General features: G+C 36.1%; 1 protein-coding gene across 8 annotated transcripts in view; it reads left to right on the top strand.

Annotated features, from left to right (window-relative positions):
* PPHLN1 (periphilin 1) overlaps nucleotides 1–21,189 on the top strand; it is a 121,480-nt gene that overhangs the window by 65,214 nt on the left and 35,077 nt on the right. For 6 of the 8 annotated variants that reach the window (XM_046666786.1, XM_046666742.1, XM_046666795.1 and 3 more), the window contains 3 exons: nucleotides 5,187–5,243; nucleotides 7,945–8,024; nucleotides 14,075–14,194. In XM_046666786.1, coding sequence (XP_046522742.1) covers nucleotides 5,187–5,243; nucleotides 7,945–8,024; nucleotides 14,075–14,194 — 257 coding nt within the window. The remainder of the gene's footprint in view (nucleotides 1–5,186; nucleotides 5,244–7,944; nucleotides 8,025–14,074; nucleotides 14,195–21,189) is intronic. The other 2 variants (XM_046666803.1, XM_046666777.1) reach the window with 1 other exon arrangement.

The following is a 21,189-nucleotide window of genomic DNA, read 5'->3' as shown; positions in this document are numbered from 1 at the left end:
CTATGGATTAATGTTAAATTTAACAGTGATGCTCATGTATTGATTAGGTTGTGTGACATTTTGGTTGAATTTTTGAAGTATCATTGCTATGGAAGATTTGCAAGTTTATTGCTTTTGTTGATCTGTATCTGTTTTTCTATAGCTCTGACTTTGGGCCCATCCTCCCTTTATTTTCTTGGTATCAGCCATCATTAAGAATAAAAGCTATTTTAAAGAAAAACTATTATTCATCAATGTTTAATACTTTCTGAAAGCACATCTTCTAAGATAACTGAAAATGTACAAGAGTTAAAAAACTATTTTGAGAAGAGTTTATGTGAAAGACAGACTACATTATTGAGCTTCAGTGTAATGGGAAAAGACACGTCTTCAGACCTGTTGGCTGTGCATAAATTTGGAGGTCCACATAAATTTTTGGATTATAACTGAAATTCCCATAAAATTTGGAGATTTAATTCTGCCCTTAGAAAGAAGGCCTTTCTGTGCAGGTTTAGAGTGGTAATGGAGATATGGAAATAAGGCTTTAACATCAAATCCTGTCTATTAGGCAGCAGGAAGGGAGGATAAACCTATTCTCATAGCAGCTGAATATCATAGTGTTTCTTGGTTTGAAAGTCACTGTACTTATGTTCAATACTCATACAGTGTTCAGTAAAAATGTATTTCACGTAAATGGTTTGCCAAGCAAGACAGACCCAGTCTTTGCCCTCTGAGTTTATGACCTAGTGAGGGAGGCAAACAAGTCAGTGCACAGGAATAAACATTTTAGGTGATATCTGAAGGCTGGGTAGAAGTTGGTGGAACGATGCAAGTGGAGAAGGATTATTGAGATGAGCTGTACTGTGAGCTGTGCTTGAAGAGTAATTTAGTATTTTCCTGGAAGATCTTGTACTTTTACCTGATCCAGGCTATCAGTGTGCTGTTGAATTAGATTCTACAATACATTCTTCTTGTTTGAGAATCCATTGTTTACTCACAAGAGACTTTGGCTGTGAGTTCCCTGGGTGAATTCTAGGAGTACAGCTGTAGTTTTTCTGGCATCTGAGTGATCAAGGATCTAAAACAGTAATCAATTAATAATGTTTCCATATGGGTAGGCATTTATAGCATCCTTCTTTTAGGACTTAGTATGATATGTCAGTTGTACACATTCATAGTAGGTGCAGATGGTGTCATGTTTTGTTTATATTTTTAAAGGTGCACTCGTGGGTTTAGCTGATGTGTTAAAGGAGAGTTCTATTGAGAAGTGTCCTTCCAAGTATTCATAGTTAATACACCTTTACTTTAACTTGTTGCATATCTAACCTCCTAAAGGTGACTATTTTGGGGAAGCAGAGATGGTGCAAAGCTTTCTCTATCCCTCTATATGGTTGGGGGTTTTTTTCCTGTTGGTTTTTGGTGTCTTTACCACAAGAACATTTGTCTTGCATCTCTCCGTTTTCTATTTCATATCTTCTTGACTAAACCAGTAGATCTCTGGGAAATCATGTTCTTCTGAACCAAGAGCCCCAAATTTGCATATCTTCATCCATGATCCAGAAACATAAATCATTTCCTTAGCATCTTTGTAGGCACCACATCTTTATTTATTCATATCTAAATTTCTCTTTCAAAGATTCAGCTATCAAAGGAGAGATGAATGTACTACCTGTGCTGTGAAGTTTGTTTTGTTGATAAGATTTCATTCAGAGGTGTCTGTTTTGTTCCTGTCCATTAGGCACTGTACCAAGAATTTAATAGTTTGCAAGACATAGCCCCTAACTTTATCATCTCTAATGGTGATTTTAATTTTTTTTCCCCTAGTAATGTCTTTTGTTTCTACATGGGTTATCAATAATTAATAACACATGATAAGATTGGATGAGTCTGGCTAGGTTCATCATTGCTTTCATCAGAAAAATGTCAGGAAGAAAGTGTATTTCTGAAAGATCGTATCAGATTTACAATTATATTCAAAGCATCATCAAATATTGTTAGTATTTATATTCATATCAGCTATTATAAAGCGTACCAAATATTGTTAAATTGTTACAGAACTTCTAAATGTTTGTTGAAACATTAAGCTGCTTCTCTGGCTTTGATTTCACCTGCCTGGGAAGAACTTTTTACCTGACCTATGGAACCAGTATTTGAAATTCCCCTCCATATTCTTCCTCCCCATTTATTCTTTCATTCACCAATATATTGATTTGGATTTTGATTTCCATGCTGTCACCTTCAGAATTTTCCTTTCCTAGTTTCTTTCCTTCATCCTAATTTGGAACTCCTCTTCTTTAGCAAGTCACAGCAAAGATGGGAATGTGTTGAGCCTTTTTGTCCTGCTTTCAAGCAGGGAGTTAGTGTCTGCTTACTAAGATCATGTGTGAGCTGAATTTGAGGTAATGGCTAAATAGCCGAGGAGGAGCATTCTGTCAGTTAGAAATATAGACACGTGAGTGAAAGTGGATTTGAGAGACATTTCTATTCATAGTTTTGGTCGTTGCCACCTAAGAATAGCAGAGCAAAAAGGATTGAGCTTAGGACGAACACTTAGATTTAAGGAACAACCACCAACGAAGACGAAGAGAAAGATGTAGTTAGGAAGATGGAGGAGGACAAATACGGAAGTACAAAGGCGTGAAAACCAGCTGGCAAAATACTAAGAAAAACCTGTGTATAAATTGTTAAAATGCTGTCATGAAGGAAAAGAAGAAAGACCTTTAGTTTTAAAATAAACAGGTCATTGGAAACTCTGGGTGAAGAGTTTAAGTAAGTGGAGTTGTTTCTGTTATCTCTTGCTGTATTAAAAAAAATACTGTAAAACTTAGTGGATTAAAACAACCACTTATTTGTTTCAGCTGGATGGTTTTACTAGTCTGTTAGGATATTATTAAATAGCCCAGGCCTGTTTAAGGCAACATAGATAGGAATCTGTAATTAAATGTGGAAATTTCTACAATGTCTGTGAAATTTGGAATCAAAATCAATAAACAGGGGCCGGCCCGGTGGCACAGCAGTTAAGTGCACACGTTCCGCTTCTCAGCGGCCCGGGGTTCGCCGGTTTGGATCCTGGGTGCGGACATGGCACTGCTTGGCACGCCATGCTGTGGTAGGCGTCCCACATATAAAGTAGAGGAAGATGGGCATGGATGTTAGCTCAGGGGCCAGGCTTCCTCAGCAAAAAGAGCGGGACTGGCAGTAGTTAGCTCATGGCTAATCTTCCTCGAAAAAAAAAAAAAATCAATAAACACAGCAGCAGTGTTGTGTGAGTAAACTGACTCTTCAGGGGAAGAACACCTGACTTGTGACATTTGCCAATATCCATGGAGTGAATATTACCACCATGACTGATTTCAGGCTACTGATGTGGAGTCACTTAGAGTTGGGAAGAGACGTGGACAGTCCACTCTCACCAGCTAATATGAGCCAGCCCCCAGACTCCAGACACTCTTGTAAAATATAACTGTCCTAATCTCTTGATCTATGAAGAATTTGAGGCAGACTTACAAAATGAACACTTAATAAAACAGGATTAAGTAAATGGATGAAGAATTTTGTGTAGAAGGGAAATAAGGATATGAAAATAAAAGTAAGAATAAAGTTAGTAATATATGAAATAAATGCCTATTATAAGGCTCTCAACAGTTGCTATAGGTGAACTAAGAATTTTCCCAAAACAAGAGAAAATGAGCAATAATAGTGTTCACAGTATACTGTAGATAAAAACAAATCAGCTGCTCAGGAGGAACAAAAGTTTTCCTAATGACAGAGAGATCAGTGAACAATGAAAGGAGGATACTGCATCTTCAACAACATTCTTAGAAAAGTAGGATACCAATATTTGTGTGACATTTCTTGAAACATATTTTTCATTCAGGATGCTGACAGTGTCAAAACAATTCAGAAAATGTGTGTTTTCTCAGAAAAAAAGGTAAAAGTGGCAATCTGGAAGCTATAATAGAAGGGTTTGAAATAAATGTTAAGTTTGTTTCTTATTGGAAAGATATCTGGGAGCTCCTACTTGTATATTTAGGCTCTTTAGAAAGCTGATTATATGTGCATCATTAAGAGTTTGCAGGTGAGGAAGCTAACAACATATTTACAAGATTTTAAATATGGAATAATTAGGGGTTCAACCAAGACAGTAACTGTGGATTTGTTTGTAAAGAAAATCATTTACAGTTATGTGTTGCTTAACGAAAGGGTTATGTTCTGAGAAATGCATTGTTAGGTGATTTCATCATTGTATGAACATCCTAGAATGTGCTTATACAAACCTAGGTGGTATAGCCTACTATATACCTAGGCTATGTGGTACCAGTCTTAAAGGACCACCATGGTATGTGGGGGTCCGTTGTTGACTGAAGCGTCATTAGGCAGTGCATGAGTGTGTGAGAAAGTTTGTATAAAAAGAATAGCAAGGGGCCAGCCCCGTGGCTGAGTGGTTAAGTTTGCATGCTCTGCTTCGGGGGCCCAGGGTTTCGCCAGTTCGAATCCTGGGCACAGACATGGCACCGCTCATCAAACCATGCTGAGACGGCATCCCACATGCCACAACCAGAAGGACCCACAACTAAAAAATACACAACTATGTACTGGGTGGCTTTGGGAGAAAAAGGAAAAATAAAATCTTTAAAAAGAATAGCAAGATTTAGTAATAGGCTACTTGTTGAGAGCAAGTCAAAATGACTCCTTGCAGATAACCATTGTAAGCTCAGGGAACTGATATGATATATGAAAACCTTCGCAGTGTTCTTTTTGACTTCTAAAGGTGATTTATCTTTCACTCTTGATTTTTTGGTGTCATTCTTTAACCAATCCTTTCAATGTCAACTTGAGAGATTAGACTAGGTGCTTAGAATGATGAGTAAGACAGGATCCCCATCTTCAACTTTTGGCATCTTATCCTTTTCTCATTCCTTTCTGCCTATGCTATCCTTGGTTAGCGTCGTCTTCATACTTCATTGTTCTTGGATCCAATTACCTTCTGATCTGAAACAGAGATTTTCTTCTGTTCTGTTATTTATTCCTCTTGAGTGGTGGTTGCTCAGGCAGCCCAACTTGAAGGCAGGATAGGAAAGAGGTTAGGGTTACCAGCAAATGCTCAGAAGTTCCTGTTCTCATCACTCCTACTTCTGGGTTCTTCTCTTGTTCCTCCTGGGCACAGAGGTGCTGGTGTTAATTCCTCCCTGCCCACCTTTCCCTAGAGTCCGTGCGTGCTGGTGCCTCCTACAAACGGCAGAATCAAGGAAAGCCAGAAAGAGGTGAGTTTTGAGCTAGATTTTGATTTGGGATTGTGAAGGGGTGGGGGGCTTGAATTGGTAGAGGTTATAGAAATGGGAGAAGTGTATAACTGCTCCATCATTCTACTGTCGGAACCAGAGTCGACCAGCAGTAGACTCAGAAAGTAGGATTTGGGGGGATATATGGGTTGGTTGTCTGGGCTAGCCATTCTTGGTCAGGAACAGCCACCTCATCGGAGATTGAGATCCGTAGAATAGACAAGTCAGTGGCAGATGGGACCTGACAACAGTAGGGTCAAGGGATTTCTATTTGCCTTTTCTGTGCTCTTTCTGCTGCCATCTGTATCATCCCTTTTCCTTATCTTTTGCTTCTTGCCTGCCCTTCCACTTCATGCCACAGGTATATATGAATATATGTGGATATATCATAAACCACCTGCCCTACCCTTCAGTGTTCCTTCGCTTCTGCACTCTGAGATTGGTTGAAATCAGCTTAAAATAGCCCTATGCAGCTAAATTCAGGGAAGATCCCAAGTCTGCACTTGGGCATCATACTTGGCATACCTGTAGTGCTGGTGTCTTGTTTGTGAAGGAAATGCTATGTAAGAGATTAACAGCTGCTTATGGAAGATTTTTTTCTGTGTCTAGCTGCTACGTGCCAAAATTGAGCCTATAATTATACCTTTAATTAGGATAGTGTGCTGTGCTGATTGGTCCAGCTGCTCATCTTCTTTTAAGGAATTGCATATCAGAATAGGATGGGGAGGTCATTATTGCATCCTAAGGGTAGAAAAATACTTCATCTTTTCATGTAATTTTTGAGTGCCTACTCTTTTCTTAAAGGAATCAAGCTAGTTGGTCCTGGATATTCAGAAATAAATAAGCTGTGATACTTGTTTCTCTAGGAGTTTTGGTGCAGTGGGATAAATTGACACTGTCACAGTACGATGTGGAATTTGCCATATGCAATGGAAATACAGCAGGGAATGACTAATAAACCATGCTCTTAGTCATTTGGGGACATAGTGATGGTTGGTATCATTTTACTTTTGATTTTTAAGGTCTGCAGGAACTTTTAAGCTTGATTAGTGTGAAAGCCTCTTAATGATACCACAAAGTAAAGGATTCTAGGGGCCAGCCCCATGGCCTAGTGGTTAAGTTTGGTGCACTCCACTTCAGTAGCCTGGGTTTAGTTCCTAGACACGGACCTACACCACTTGTCGGTGGCCATGCTGTGGTGGTGACCCACTTACAAAATAGAGGAAGATAGGCAACAGATGTTAGCTCAGGGTGAATCTTCCTCAGCAAAAAAAAAAAAAAAAAAAAAGGAGGTTCTGGGAGTATGTCTGTTTTGAGACTGTTGGAACTTCAGAGTTGGAATATTGGAATAGTGTGCCTAGAGCAGTTCTCCACCTTGGCACTATTGACATTTGAGGCTGTATAATTCTTTGCTGTGGAAGGCTGTCCTTTGCATCTGTAGGATGTTTGGCAGCATCCCTAGCCTCTACTTACTATGTGCCAGTGGCACTCTCCCACTTGTAGCAATCAAAAATATCTTCACACTTTGCTGAATGTCCCTGGGGAGGGTGGGGCTGGGGTGTCCTGAGAAAACCTTTGTGAGTCTGCAGACATTGGAAAAAGATGTTACTCACTACTGCCCTAGGTGGTTGGAAGCCTTTGAGCCTGCAGGCCCTTACTTAGCTATCTCGATCATAGCAGGAAGAGCTTAAGAGGCTTTTTGACTGAAGCTGGCTTTGCCTCAGTTTCAAGATTGTTTTGTCTCTGCTTTTGCTGTTGACTGCTTTCCTGGCCTTAACCCGCTGTTCAGTCATAACCAGCTTCTGTGTCCCTCTAAACTTGGTGCCACTTTCTCTTCTGTAATTGTCAGTTTTCCTAGCAATTAAGAGCAGAGGATTTATGTTATATTTGACACATATAGACAGTTTAATAAAATGTTTTTCTATCAGTAACAGCTTGCTATTATTTAAATAAACCCATTTTTTTGTTGTTGTTGAACTGGCTATGGTAATATTTAAATGTGTTTTCTGGCTTAAGTTTCTATAAAAACAATGGTATACATAGAGTACTATGTGAGTGTCTGAAGTGACTAAAGATAAAGGTTAGTGACTTTAGCTCATACAGATTTATTTTTAACCATTTAACAAATATTTGGGTACTCATTCATACCAAGCACTGGATTAGTGCTCTAGGTTATAGTGTTCTAGTCTTTATTTTTATTTTTTAAACTATCTCAACATTTCAGGGATACCTACTAAAATTTGTACATGCCTCTCTCTTTGAGCTACCGCTTAATTAACTAGTTCTCTTTGGTGGTATCTATATAATAATCACCCTCGGGTTTTTATTGTGATTTATTAAAAATTAACTTTTGGGAACTTCGAGGAGGAAGTATTTATGATTTTAAAATGTTTTTTGCCTTTCTTGAGGCCTTCTCAGTGGTCCTGTGCTTGTTAAGTGGCATTGATATGGCCTAGATTGCCATATATGATGTCCATTGGTTCTAGTTTATTTGAGATTTGTGATGGTGCCCAGCCTCTGAGAGAGATGGGTGGATTTAAAAATTAACAGATTTAATTTAATAATGTAATGAAGACTTCAGTGCTAAAATGAATGTACCAACCCCCCCATTTATTCAATTACAAAATTACTCTAATTGAAAACAAACAAGCTAGAAAATTGCATTTCATATTTTCTCATATAGGTAAAGAGAGACCTGTTCAGTCTTTGAAAACATCAAGAGACACTTCACCCTCAAGTTCTTCAGCAGTTCCTTCATCAAAGGTTTGTTATATTTCTAAAATCAACTTAAAGAGGAATTAAAAAGTAAATGAGATAGACTATCACAAATGCTTGTATTCTTTACTGTCATACCTAATGTAGGGGGATGTAATTTGCCGCATTTAAAAACTTGAATTTTAAGTAACTACAACTTGAAAGTAACTACCAGAGAAAATGAGCAGTTTTCTCATAGAACTTTTTCCACAGGTTATGCTAAAATTAGTACGTACTATGGTCTTGGCTCATCTTGACCGTAACCAGTTGGCAATGAATATTCAGATGGGGCATAGGCTGTGCTTTTATTTTGGAAGTGGGGGTTTAGGCAGAATCCTAACATTTGTTGTATAATAACTTGATTCCGGATACTATATTAAGTATTTTCTTCTCTTATTAATTCATACAGAAATCCTATGATATAAGTAGAAGTTAAATAATTTTCTCAAATTATTTCACTAGTGAATTCTTCCAGAAATTTAAAGAATACCAGTACTTCTCAACCTCTTCCAAAAAATAGAAGAGGAGGCAATACTTCTAAACTCATTTTATGAGGCCAGCATTACCTTGATACCAAAACCAGATAAGGACACTACAAGAAAAGAAAATTACAAGCCAATATCCTGGATTAACATGGATGCAGAAATCCTCAACAAAATATTAATAAACCAAATTCAACAGCACGTTAAAAGGATCATACACCATGATCAAGTGAGATTTATTCTAGGGATGCAAGGATGGCTCAGCTTCCACAAATCAATCAATGTGATACACCACATTAACAAAACGAAGGATAAAAATCCTATGATCATCTCAATAGATGCAGAAAAAGCATTTGACAAAATTCAATATCCGTTCATGATAAAAACTCTGAACAAACTAGGTATAGAGGGAATGTACCTCAACATAATAAAGCCTATATATGACAGCCCACAGCTAACATCATACCCAACAGTGAAAAGCTGAAAGCTTTTCCTCTAAGATTAGGAACAAGACAAGGGTGGCTACTCTCCCCACTTTTAATCAACGTAGTACTGGAAGTCCTAGCCAGAGCAGTGAGGCAAGAAAAAGAAAGAAAATGCATCCAAATTGGAAACGAAGAAGTGAAACTCTGTTTTTAGATGACATGATATATATGGAAAACCCTAAACACTTCACCAAAAAAACTGTTAGAACTAATAACATAGGAGCCGGCCCCGTGGCCTAGTGGTTAAGTTTGTGCACTCTGCTTTGGTGTCCCACGGTTTGCCAGTTTGGATCCTGGGTGTGGACCTGCACACCGCTCATCAAGCCATGCTGTGGTGGCATCCCACGTGGAAGAACTAGAGTGACCATCAGCGAGGATATATATGTGCTGTGGCTTTGGGGAGGAAAAAAAAAGAGGAAGATTGGCAACAGGTGGTAGCTCAGAGCCAATCCTTCTCACCAAAAAAAACCAGAAAACAAAAAAACTTAAAATGCAAATTCAGTAAAGTTGCAAGATACAAAATCAATATACAAAAGTCAGTTGCATTTTATACACTAATAACAAACTATCAGAAACAGAAATTAAGAAAACAATCCCATTTGCAAGAGCATCAAAAAGAATGAAATACTTAGGAATAAATTTAATCAAGGAGGCAAATGATCTGTACGCTGAAAACTGTAAGACATTGATGAAGGAAATTGAAGAAGACACATAAATGGAAAGATATTTTGTGTTCATGGATTGGAAGAATTAATGTTGTTAAAATGCCTACACTACCCAAAGCACTCTACAGATTCAATGCAATTCCTATCAAAGTTTCAATGTAATTTTTCACAGAAATAGAAAAAAAAATCCTAAAATTTGTATGGAATCACAAAAGACCTTGAGTAGCCAAATCAATCTTGAGAAAGAAGAACAAAGCTGAAGACATCACACTTCCTGATTTCAAAATTTATTACACAGCTATAGTAATCAAACCAGTATGGAATTGGCATAAAAGCAAACACATAGATCAATGGAACAGAATAGAGAGCTCAGAACAACCTCCTGCATATATGGTAAATTAATTTACAAATGAAAAAACCAGGAATATACAATGGGGAGGGGACAGTCTCTTCAATAAATGCTGTTGGGAAAACTGGATAGCCACATAAAAAGGAATGAAACTGGACCCCTATTTTACACGACATACGAAAATCCACTCCAAGTATATTAAAAACTTGAACGTAAGATGTGAAACAATAGAAGTCTTAGAAGAAAACAGTTGGTAAGCTCCTTGATGTCATTCTGGGCAATGATACTTTGGATTTGACACCAAAAGCAAAGGCAACCAAAGCAAAAGTAAACAAGTGGAACTTCGTTGAATTAAAAAGTTTCTGCACAGCAAAGGAAACCATCAACAAAATGAAGAAGTATCCTATGGAATTGGAGAAGATGTTTGCAAATCATATATCTGATAAGGGGCTAATATCCAAGATATGCAAAGAACCCATACATCTCAGTAGTAAAAAACTAAAAAATTCGATTAAAAAACGGGCAGAGAAACTGAAGACATTTTTCCAAAGAAGAGATACAAATGGCCAACAGGTACATGAAAAGGTGCTCAACATCGCTAATCATCAGGGAAATGCAAATCAGAACCACAATGAGATATCACCTCATACCTGTTGGAAAGACTGTCATCAAAAAGATGAGATAACAAGTGTTGGTGAGGGTGTAGAGGAAAGGGAGCCCTGTACTGTTAGTGGGAATGGAAGTTGGTGCAGCCACAAAGGAAAACAGTATGGAAGTTTCCTCAAAAAATTAAAAATAGAACTATATGCTCCAGCAAACCACTTCTGAGTAGATTTCCAAAGGAAATCAAAACAGGATTTTGAAGAGATTTCTACACTTCTATGTTCATTGCAGCATTATTTGTGATAGCCAAGACATGAAGATAACCTACGTGTCCCTCAGTCGATGAATGGATAAGGAAGATGTGGTATACAACAATGGAATATTATTCAGCTGTGAGAAAGAAGGACATCCAGCCATTTGCAACAATGTGGTTGGAACCTGAGGGTGTTATGCTAAGTGAAATAAGTCAGTCAGAGAAAGACAAGTACTGTATGATCTTGCTTATATGTGAAATCTAAAAATTCTGTGAATTTCTGAATTCACAGAAACAGAGACGAGGAGGCTGGTTAGCAGGGGCTGATGGGTGAGGGAAAAGGGGAGATGTTAGTCAGAGATGCAAACTTCCAGCTATAAGATGAACAGGTTTTGGAGATACAATTGGTAGCATAGTGATTATAGTTAATAGTACTGTATTTTATACTTGGAATTTGATAAGAGATCTTAAATGTTTTCCCCACAAGAAAGAAATGGTAATTATGTGATGTGATGCAGGTGTTAGCTAACCCTATGGTTGTAATTATTTTGCAATTAAAAAAAAAAAGTAGGTGTATACATTTTATAGAAAAGGCTCAGAAGTTAAATAATTTTCTCAAGGACGGAGCTACTCTTCACTGCATCATTCTTCTCATTCTTACCTTCCTGGCCTCCCAAAACATGTTGAAAAGATGATCTATGGTTCTAATCCTCAAAACTTCAAATTTTTCAGTGTTGCTGTTTCCATCTGTTCTCTGCGCTTAGAGGTTCTCTTCACCGACCTCACACTCTCTCTCTATGCGTAACGTTGTTACTTGTATTCTCTTTCTTCACTTCCTTTTGTTTTTCCGTCTGTGGTATGTTTGGCTTTTCAGCAAAAGCAGATATCACCTGGCAGGCTGGTGTTCAGGGGCCGGCTGCTTCCCTACGTCAAAGAAATAAAGAAGGTGTTTTTGTGACAACTTGTGTCTTTAGAGCTTTCTTGGAAGTCTGAGGATTCTCGAATGCTGGGTTTTGAGTATGAAAGATTGATTGGTTTTTTGGTTCTGTCTTACCATATCAATGGTTCCTTACCCAGCTGAGAGATTGGCTTGTTCTTCTTGTTGGGTAGAAATGAAAGAAAAGTAAATAGTACTTGCCCATCCAAGTCACTCTGAATATTTAAATTATGATATGTGAAGTTTTCATTTACCTGAACTATAATGCAATGTAAATATAAGTTATCACATAGGACTTTGTGGTACATGTTAAAACATATTTAGTGGGGAACAACCATAATGGATTTTAGATATTTTCCTCTGACAGTTTACATAGATTTTTGCATTTTTGTCCAAAAATGGAATGAGAATTTCAGAATTTTAGATGTATAATCATTTTATATATTGGGTAAGTGCAGCCTCCTGTGTCGTTTTTGCGGGGTTATGTGATAGCTGTGGGGAGCTTTATTACCTAGATTTCCTAATTTGATGGAGGACTTTTTCTTTTAAACGTTATGGCTGCCCTCATGTACGAATAATTTTTCGGAGTTTATTTTCTGCTGTTACAGGTTAGTTTCAAATGAGAATTTTTCAAGTGTGCAGATTTAATGACAGATGAATAGAAGGATTCAGTTATAGAAGATTTGACTTCTTTACTGGAAATAACTTATAATGTTTTGTTTTGCTCTATAACTTTCCTTTCAAAACAGATACAAAGAAAAGTGGAGTATAAATTTTTTTTCTTGGAATATCCATGTATATGTGTGTCCTTTTTTTAAAACTGTTTAATCTTATTATTAAATAATAATAAAGGTATTACTTGTACGTTTGTAACCTTATGAATGGGTACGGCTTCAGAGTAAGATAGGCTTCCTCAATGACTGGAAACATTCCATGTAAATACATTGTTATTATTTTAGTAAATGTTATGGATGGCAAGCCAGTAGTTTGGTAAATTGAATAAGCTATGGAGGAAGGTCAAGGGCCTTTTTCATCTGGAACACCTAGTTTTCAGTTCCAGCTCAGCATTTATAGTTGGGCTAATGAAGTCTGCCCAAACACCTTCATGGAATTCGATTTATTTAAAATACTTTTTTTTTGGTTTGTGTGTAAAAGCACTTTATAAATGGTAGTGTGTCATGACATGGGAATTTTTACTTATACTGTCATCCATAGAAGATATATTTGGAATCAATGATGTGAGTTTGGAGGTGGTGACAAAATTCAGGGTAAAGGGCCAGAGTTTTGAAAATGTATGCTAACGAAATAGAGTGGAATCCAAGAGTTACCATAAAGGCCTAAGGAAATAATTTTTCTAATTTTTGCCTTACAAATTTTACATCTTATTCTATGACACAGGTCTAAACAGTATTGTGGGAATCATCTGTGATCTAGAAAAAAACATTTTCTTCTTTTTATATTGACCCCATGAACTGATTGATCTTCAAATATGTTTTAGTGTAACAGATTTATAGCAATCAATATGGAAAAGAAAGAAAAGCTAAAGTACCAAGCATTATGCTAGCTGTTTTCAGGTCTGTTACCTCTCTTGATTCTCAGAATTACTTTGTAAAACAGTGAATATTATTAAGCCTTATTTTGTAAATGAGGAAACCAAGGCTCACAGTATCATAAATTCTGTGTGATCATCTACCCAGCAAGTGCAGCCACTTCCATTCAAACCCAGTTCTGTCTGTAAGTCCAAATCCCACACCTTGTTTAGTGTTGCATGTGGTTGAAGAAGGGAAGTAGTAGTAGAGATCACGAAATGAGATTTAAATGTATAAATTTTGTATAAAGAGTAGGAGTTGTATAAATTATTATGAATTATAAAAATAGAATATCTGGACTTTTCTCTTGCTTTAATTAGAAATTTACCTTGATGAAATTTTGACATTTATTTCATTAAATATGATTCAGGATAGAAAGTTGAAATAAGTATGATGTCTCATATATTCTGAATACTATTAGTATATTGACAGTGTCTTGTTTTGTTCCCTAAATGAATTTCTGAAGGTTATGTAAATGAATTTGAGTCAGTCTAGTCTATATGTCCCAAAGGAATTGCTTCTTAAAGAAATTCTATGTTGAATATTTTTGAAAAAGCAAATAAAGAATGTACTTGTTCTCTATATAAATGTGAAGGCTTATGTGATTTTAACTGTATGTGGGGTATACTTCTTGATGTATTTGAAGTTTAAAAGCCCCTGAGAATTGTAACAGAGCTAGTCTTTTGTTTTTATTAGGTGTTAGACAAACCCAGTAGGCTAACTGAAAAGGAACTTGCTGAGGCTGCAAGCAAGTGGGCTGCTGAAAAGCTAGAGAAGGCGGATGAGAGTAACTTACCTGAAATTTCTGAGTATGAGGTAAGGCATAATTTCTCCTTTATGTTTCACATCTGAGAGCTTTGTCTGGATTTTAAATTATGGATGGAAAATGTGGTTTATTCTAGTATTTTAAAATATGTTTGGGGAAAATGTCCTCATAGATTATTAAAATTTACCACACACAGTAATAGTATGAATATGAATGACTCTGAATTCGATAATTATACTGTGTGTGAATATCTCTGATAGTTTAGATGTGTAAGAATAGTATAAATATGAAATATAAGGAAAATATATTATTTAAATGCTGCTTTTATGGGCCTTGCTGTTGAAAGTGTCTCTGGAAATCATGCTAAGCCACTGTTCATAAACCAGTGAATTCAGAAAAAAATCTAATTAGACCTTGGATCTTGAGCTATATTTATAGTGTGTGTTATACTCTGTGCAAATGATCTCATAAATATCCCAAGAAATGAAATTATGCATTGTTTAGGCTACCTGTGACCTTTGATGCGTCTTGAGTACTGAAAAATGAGAGCATTTTAGGGTTCATAAGATACTATTTATGAAATGTTTGTATTAAAATATTTGAAAATGAACTAAAAAATTCCTCTATCACTTATAGCATCTCTAATGGGAAATACAGACATTTCATGGGTAAAATTAAGCTTTTAGATTCAGGATTTGGTACTAGAGGAATCACTTTGACATGATAGGCAGAGAGTATTAAAATCTTCTGGCTTTTTAATATATTGTTGGATGACTTTTATGGAAGATCCTTTGACAAAAGAGATCAAGCGTTGGAATTAGACGTGCAAATTATATACGTATATACATCTTCATACACTATGAAAAGATCCTTTGCAAAGTAGCTAATGTACACTGCTCACAGAAAGTACAAACCAGTACAGACCTTATCAGTACTTACGCAAATAGAGCTTTTCTTTTTTAAAATGCTGATGTGTCATTTAGATATCAGTTGTTCTTAAATAGGTCTAGATTTCCTTGTTATTATAGCTATAATAGTAGATAGAGATTTATGCATATTCTCAAGTAAATGTATCAAAAACATCAAGCTGTCCCTCTTTGGCACTTTCCCAGCACTATTTAAAAGCATGAACAATGCAGTAATACATTTAATAGGGTCATTTTGCCTATTTTCTTTAATAATTTAGAATAATGGTTTTTATATTAATAATAGATATGTTTTTTTAATTTATTCTTTATTATGAATATTTTATAGTAATATAATTTATATAAATTATATAAATAATTTATATAATTATTTTATATTAATAATAGATATCAAAAATTGCTGTTTTGGGGGCTGACCAGGTAGCACAGTAGTTAAGTTCTGATGTTCCGCTTCGGCAGCCCTGGGTTCACCAGTTCAGATCTCAGGTGCAGACCTACACACTGCTTGTTGAGCCATGCTGTGGCAGGCGTTCCACATATAAAGTAGAGGAAGGTGGACACAGATGTTAGCTCAGGGCCAGTCTTTCTCAGCAAAAAGAGAAGGATTGGCAGCAGATGTTAGCTCAGGGCTAATCTTCCTCAAAAAAAAAAAAAAAATTCCTGTTTTGGAGAACTGATAATTTTTCTTAGAGTACTTAAAACCAAAACCTCCAAAAATACTACTTTATTGTTTGCTAAATACTTTATCTGCAGTTAGCAAGGCTTTGTTAAGATATATTCATCCTCTCCCCATAATTTTTTGTATCTCTTTATTAAAAAAAACCTCACTATCTGCCTTTCCCCGATTTTAAATATTCTACTTACATTCTTTTATCATCGTTTAACTGCATCTTGACTCTGAGTAGTCAGTGACATTGGAGCTAGAAAAACTTTTTTTTAACCTCCTTATTTTTTCTCTAAAATATGCCCAGAATTTGCTAGATTTTGAATTAATGAGAAGTAAATAACCTTAAAAATCTATCAGTGAGGTTATAGGTCAGACATGATCTTTTGTTGGAGCAAAGGCGTGGTGAGTGGGAGTGGGAGTGAGATTTCTTCAGTATGTTTGTTACCTGGTGTACATCATTAATGTTGAGCAGCAGCATGAGCAGTGTTCTGCATTAGAGACACCAGCATAACCGTCAAGGAGCTTGCAGTCATGTTTTGTAGAGATAACTTACTATCCTTCAACAAATGGCTGTGAGAGTTTTGCTTTTGGCTATCAGAATGAAAAGCAAATTATTTGAAGGCTATTGGAATGTCCCAGTAGAACAGGTTGCTTCTTGCTGTAGAGGAAAATTTTAACGTGTTTCTTATTTAAATGTGAAATATGTTATATCCACATATAAGATGTCATTTTCTGCTTCAATATCTCCACTTACTCTGTCCCCAGTGAAGAATGCCCATCTTCCATGAACCTCTTTCAAATTCATATTCATTCGGTGGCATCAATAGTGTTTGAGAAAATAAAATTCAAGATCTTTCTTGATTTCTCTTTCCTCCCCTTCCTATTGTAAAATTTAAGCCTGCTTTGTTTTTCTCTGATGGCTTTATATTGCCTTTATTAAAAATTTTTTTTCTTACTAGTTTATATATATATATATATATATATATATATATATATATATAGAATGTATCTCAAGCACTTATCTTGTTTTCCCTCCAGTACTTTGGATAATATATATCTAACTAACTAAACTAAATTTAATTACTAAGTTCTTTTTTCCAGTTTTATTGAGATATAATTGACATACAGCACTGTATAAGTTTAATGTGTACAAGATAATAATGACGTGACTTAGATATATTATGAAATGATTACCACAAAAAGTTTAGTTAACATCCATCATCTCAAAGATACACAGAATGATGTTCTGTCATTAGGTGCATAAATGTTTATAATTGTTATAGTGTCTTGCTATATTGAACCTGTTATTAATATATAATGTCCTTGTCTCATAACCTTTTTTGATTGAAAGTCTGTTTTGTCTGATAGTATTGTAGCCACCCTTGCTCCCTTTTGGTTACTGTTTGCACAGAATATCTTTTTCCATCTTTTCACTTTCAACCTATTTCTGTCTTTGGGTCTCAAGTGAGTCTCTTGTCCTCAGCATATAGTTGGATCATATGTTTCTATTCATTTTGCCAGGCTCTGTCTTTTAACTGGAGAATTTGTAATTACTGAGAAAGGGAGACTTACTTCTCTCATTGTGCTATTTGTTTGTGTGTTTGCTACATGCCCTATAGCTTTTTTGTGCCTCATTTCCTGCATTTCTGTCTTCTTTTGTTTAGTTGATTTTTTTCCACTTAAGTGTTTAAATTCTTTCTTTTTGTATATCCTATAGCTAGTTTGTGATTAGCATGGAGATTACATTTAACATCCTAAAGTTATGACACTAATTTGAATTTATGCCAGCTTAACTTAAATATCATACAAAAACTCTGCTACTTTACTGCTGTGTCTCCACCCCTTTTGGTTGTTGATTTTACAAAATTACGTGTTTATATATTGTGTGCCCCAAAACATAAACTAACAATTATTTTAAATGCGTTAGTCTCTTAAATTATCTAGAAAACAAGATTTGGAGTTACAAAACAACCTTATAGTAATACTGGTTTTTACACTAAGAATTTGTTTTCTTTAAATGTAAGTCTCTTAAATCATGTAGAAAACAAAAAATGCAGTTGCAAACTGTTGTTACAGTAATACTATCTTTTGTAATTGCCCATGCATTTACCTTTATTGAGATCTTTATTTCTACAGATGGCTTCAGATTACTGTCTAGTGTCCATTTATCTCACCTTGGAAGACTTTCTTGAGCATTTCTTGTGTGGCAAATCTAGTAATCATGAACTCTCTCAGCTTTTGTTTATCTGGAAATGTCTTAATTTCTCCCTCCCTTTTGAAGGACAGTTTTGGTGGATATAGGATTCTTGGCTGACAGTTGTTTTTGTTTTTAAGCACTTTGAACATTTGAGTCCATTGTCTTCTGGCCTCCAAAAATTTTCAATGGGAAATCTGCTTAATCTTAGTGAGAATCCCTTCTCTGTGATGATTTCACTTCTCACTGCTTTCAAGATTCTCTTTGCCTTTTGAGAGTTTGATTATAATATGTCTTGTTGTGAGTCTCTCTGAGTTCATCTTACTTGGGGTTTGTTGAGCTTCTTGGATGTTTGTATTCAGGTCTTTTATCAAATTTGAAAATTTCTTCAAATATCTCTCTGCGCCTTTCTCTCTCTCTTCTCCTTCTGGGACTCCCACAATATGTATGTTGGTTCCATTAATGATGTCCCACAGATCCTTTAGGCTCTGTTCACTTTTCTTCGGTGTTTTTTCTTTTTCTTTCTTTTTTTTTTTGCTGAGGGAGATTCACCCTGAGCTAACATCCACTGCCAATCTTCCCCTTTTTGTATGTGAGCCACCACCACAGCATGGTAACTGACAGATGAGTGGTATAGGTCTGTGCCCAGGAACTGAACCTGGGCTGCTGAAGTGGACCGCGCTGAACTTAAACATAGGCCACCTGGGCTGTCCCAGTCTTTTTCCTTTTCCTCAGACTCAATAATCCCCATTGTCCTATCTTCAATTCACTAATTCTTTCTTTTGCCTGTTCAAATCTGCCTTTGACTCCTTCTAGTGAAGTTTTCATTTCAGTTATTGTGATTTTCAGCTCTGGAATTGCTTTTTTGGTTTCTTTTTATATTTTCTGTCTCTTTATTGATATTTCACGCATCATTTTCTTGTCTTTCTCCACATCTTTCTTTAGTTCTTTGAGCATCTTGAGAGATAGTTATGTTAAAGTTTTTTGTCTCGTAGATCTGCCGTTCAGTTTTTTTTCAGGGACACTGTCTGTTGATTAATTTTTTCCTTTAAATGGACCACACTTTTCTGTTTCTTTGTATGCCTTGTGATTTTTTGTTGAAGACTGAGCATTTGAATCTAATAATGTGATAACTCTTGAAATCAGATTCTCCTTCTTCCCAAGGATTTGCTGTTTTTTATTACTTTTTTTGTGCTTTGATTGTTGTAAGCAGTTTCTGTGCTGAGGATCAGCTTGAGGTGTAAACTTAGTCTTCTCAAGTCTTTCTGAGCCTTTCCCCTGGAAAGGGCGGTCACTTTCTAACTTTCCCTATATATGCAATTATTTTGAATGTCCTAATCTTTAATGCCTGGCTCCTGAAAGAAGAAAAGGTGAAGAATGGAGCGAGAATGGTGCTGGCCTTTTAACTCCCCTGGAAGTCACTTCAGCTGGAGTGGGAGGGACTTGCAACACAACAATGCTAGGAGGTACAACGGCAATGGTTGTCTGCCTCTTTGTCTACACCTCTGTGATCAGAAGCAGCAATCAGTAATCAGAGCACAGTTCCCCACTAGTTGGAGGATGGGTACTTTTTGCCCAACCTGTCTCGTGGAAGCTATGTGCAGTCTGCTGTAGGAACACGTGCATAGCTTCCTGCCAAGTGACTAGAGGTGGGTGATGGGCAGCCAGTACTCTACTAAAAGCTGAATTTAACCTCAATTTACTGTCCATGTCTTCCCCTGTAAGGTGCAAGGCTTCAGCAAAGTCCAGTGTTCCAAAATAGTTACGAAGAGAAAGTCTGCCAGTATAATTTTTGTGTAGATTTGGAGAGAGCACCTGGTGCTTCCCACACTGCTGTTTTCCCAGAATCCTCTCCCCTTAGATGATTCATATGCTTTGAATTTAAATCCCTTAAAATATATAACTCAGACTTGTAAAAACTAGGTTTTTTAAAAAGTACATTATACATGAAGGTGTCAGAAATTGAAATGGCACCAAAGTATGTACAGTATCTCCTCTCCATTCTATTCCTTACTTCTAAGTTATCCCTATTGAGGCAACCTTTCTTATCATTTTTTCCCCATAGATTGTATCCATCCAGAGGTAGTCTATTCATATATACACCTAAATGTATATATACCCATACTTTCCTCCGCTCTTTCTTTTTTGACACAATTGTCATATATTTTAGAGAATAACCTCCAGGACTTGGCAGGATAAAAATTACTGTATATCATACAACGTATATAGACTGTCCTTTTAAGTATTCTACAGTTCTAGATAGTGCACAATTTATTTGAGCAATCTCCTAATGATGGACATGTAGGTTATTTTCAATTGTTTGTTATTAATGGCAGCCATATCTTAGCATCTGTTGCTCATGTGTGTATCTATAGATTAAGTTCCTTGGACTGAAGTTGGTGGGTAAAAGGGACATGTGCTAAATTTTGATAAATGCTGCTCAGTTACTCTCTAAAGAGATTGTGACGGTATATAACACATTAGGTTTTGGAATGCCACTGCTTTTAGTGGTGAAAAATGCCACTAATTAGTATATGTCTTGTAACTTCTCTAACCTGTTGCTGTTTGCTGCTACTTCAATCACAAAAACCCTGAGTTTTTGTTAAACTTGTTAATAAGTACAGGTTTCTTATTTCTTCCCTTACCTCCCACCGACTTAACAGTAAACTATTGCAACAGTAAAATATGTGAGCTCAAAATTTACAGTTTTCTCCAGGTTATTGTTTACTGCAAGCACCATGAAGGCAAGAACTTTTGTCTGTTCTGTTCATTCATAATCCAGTGTTCCTAGAACAGTGCTTGGCGTTTGTCATATAGTAAATTTTTGAATAAACTAATGAATGTAGTTTAATAGTAATTTTCTCTCATTCAGCTTTTCTCTTTTCATCAAAAGTGTTTTTAGAAAGTGTAATAATTGGTTGTGGGCTTTTTGTGTATTACTCATCAATGAATTGTTGCTCTAAAATAGAAGTGATCATTATTGCTTTTTTGGGATTTCCTTTTCAGTTATTTCAATAAATTCTTAGGCCACAGGAGCAAAGTATTTTTAACTTCTGAAAGTAGAAGCCTTTTCTGTGTTCCTTTTTAGTATATTTGTTTATGTGTACACATTCTTCTCACTTCCCATTGGACTTCTTTTCTTCAGTGCTTCTTAAATAGATTAGTTACAGGGCAAAACCTTCTAACTGTATCTTAATATAGTCTGAAATATAATTTTTGGGTTGAAATAAACCTAAAGGCCTTGTGTCACGTAAAATT

The sequence above is a fragment of the Equus quagga genome, chromosome 1, assembly GCF_021613505.1.
Source record: "Equus quagga isolate Etosha38 chromosome 1, UCLA_HA_Equagga_1.0, whole genome shotgun sequence".
NCBI lineage: Eukaryota > Metazoa > Chordata > Mammalia > Perissodactyla > Equidae > Equus > Equus quagga.
Note: the sequence above shows the minus strand (reverse complement) of the source record. Positions and strands in the feature narration are given on the sequence as shown.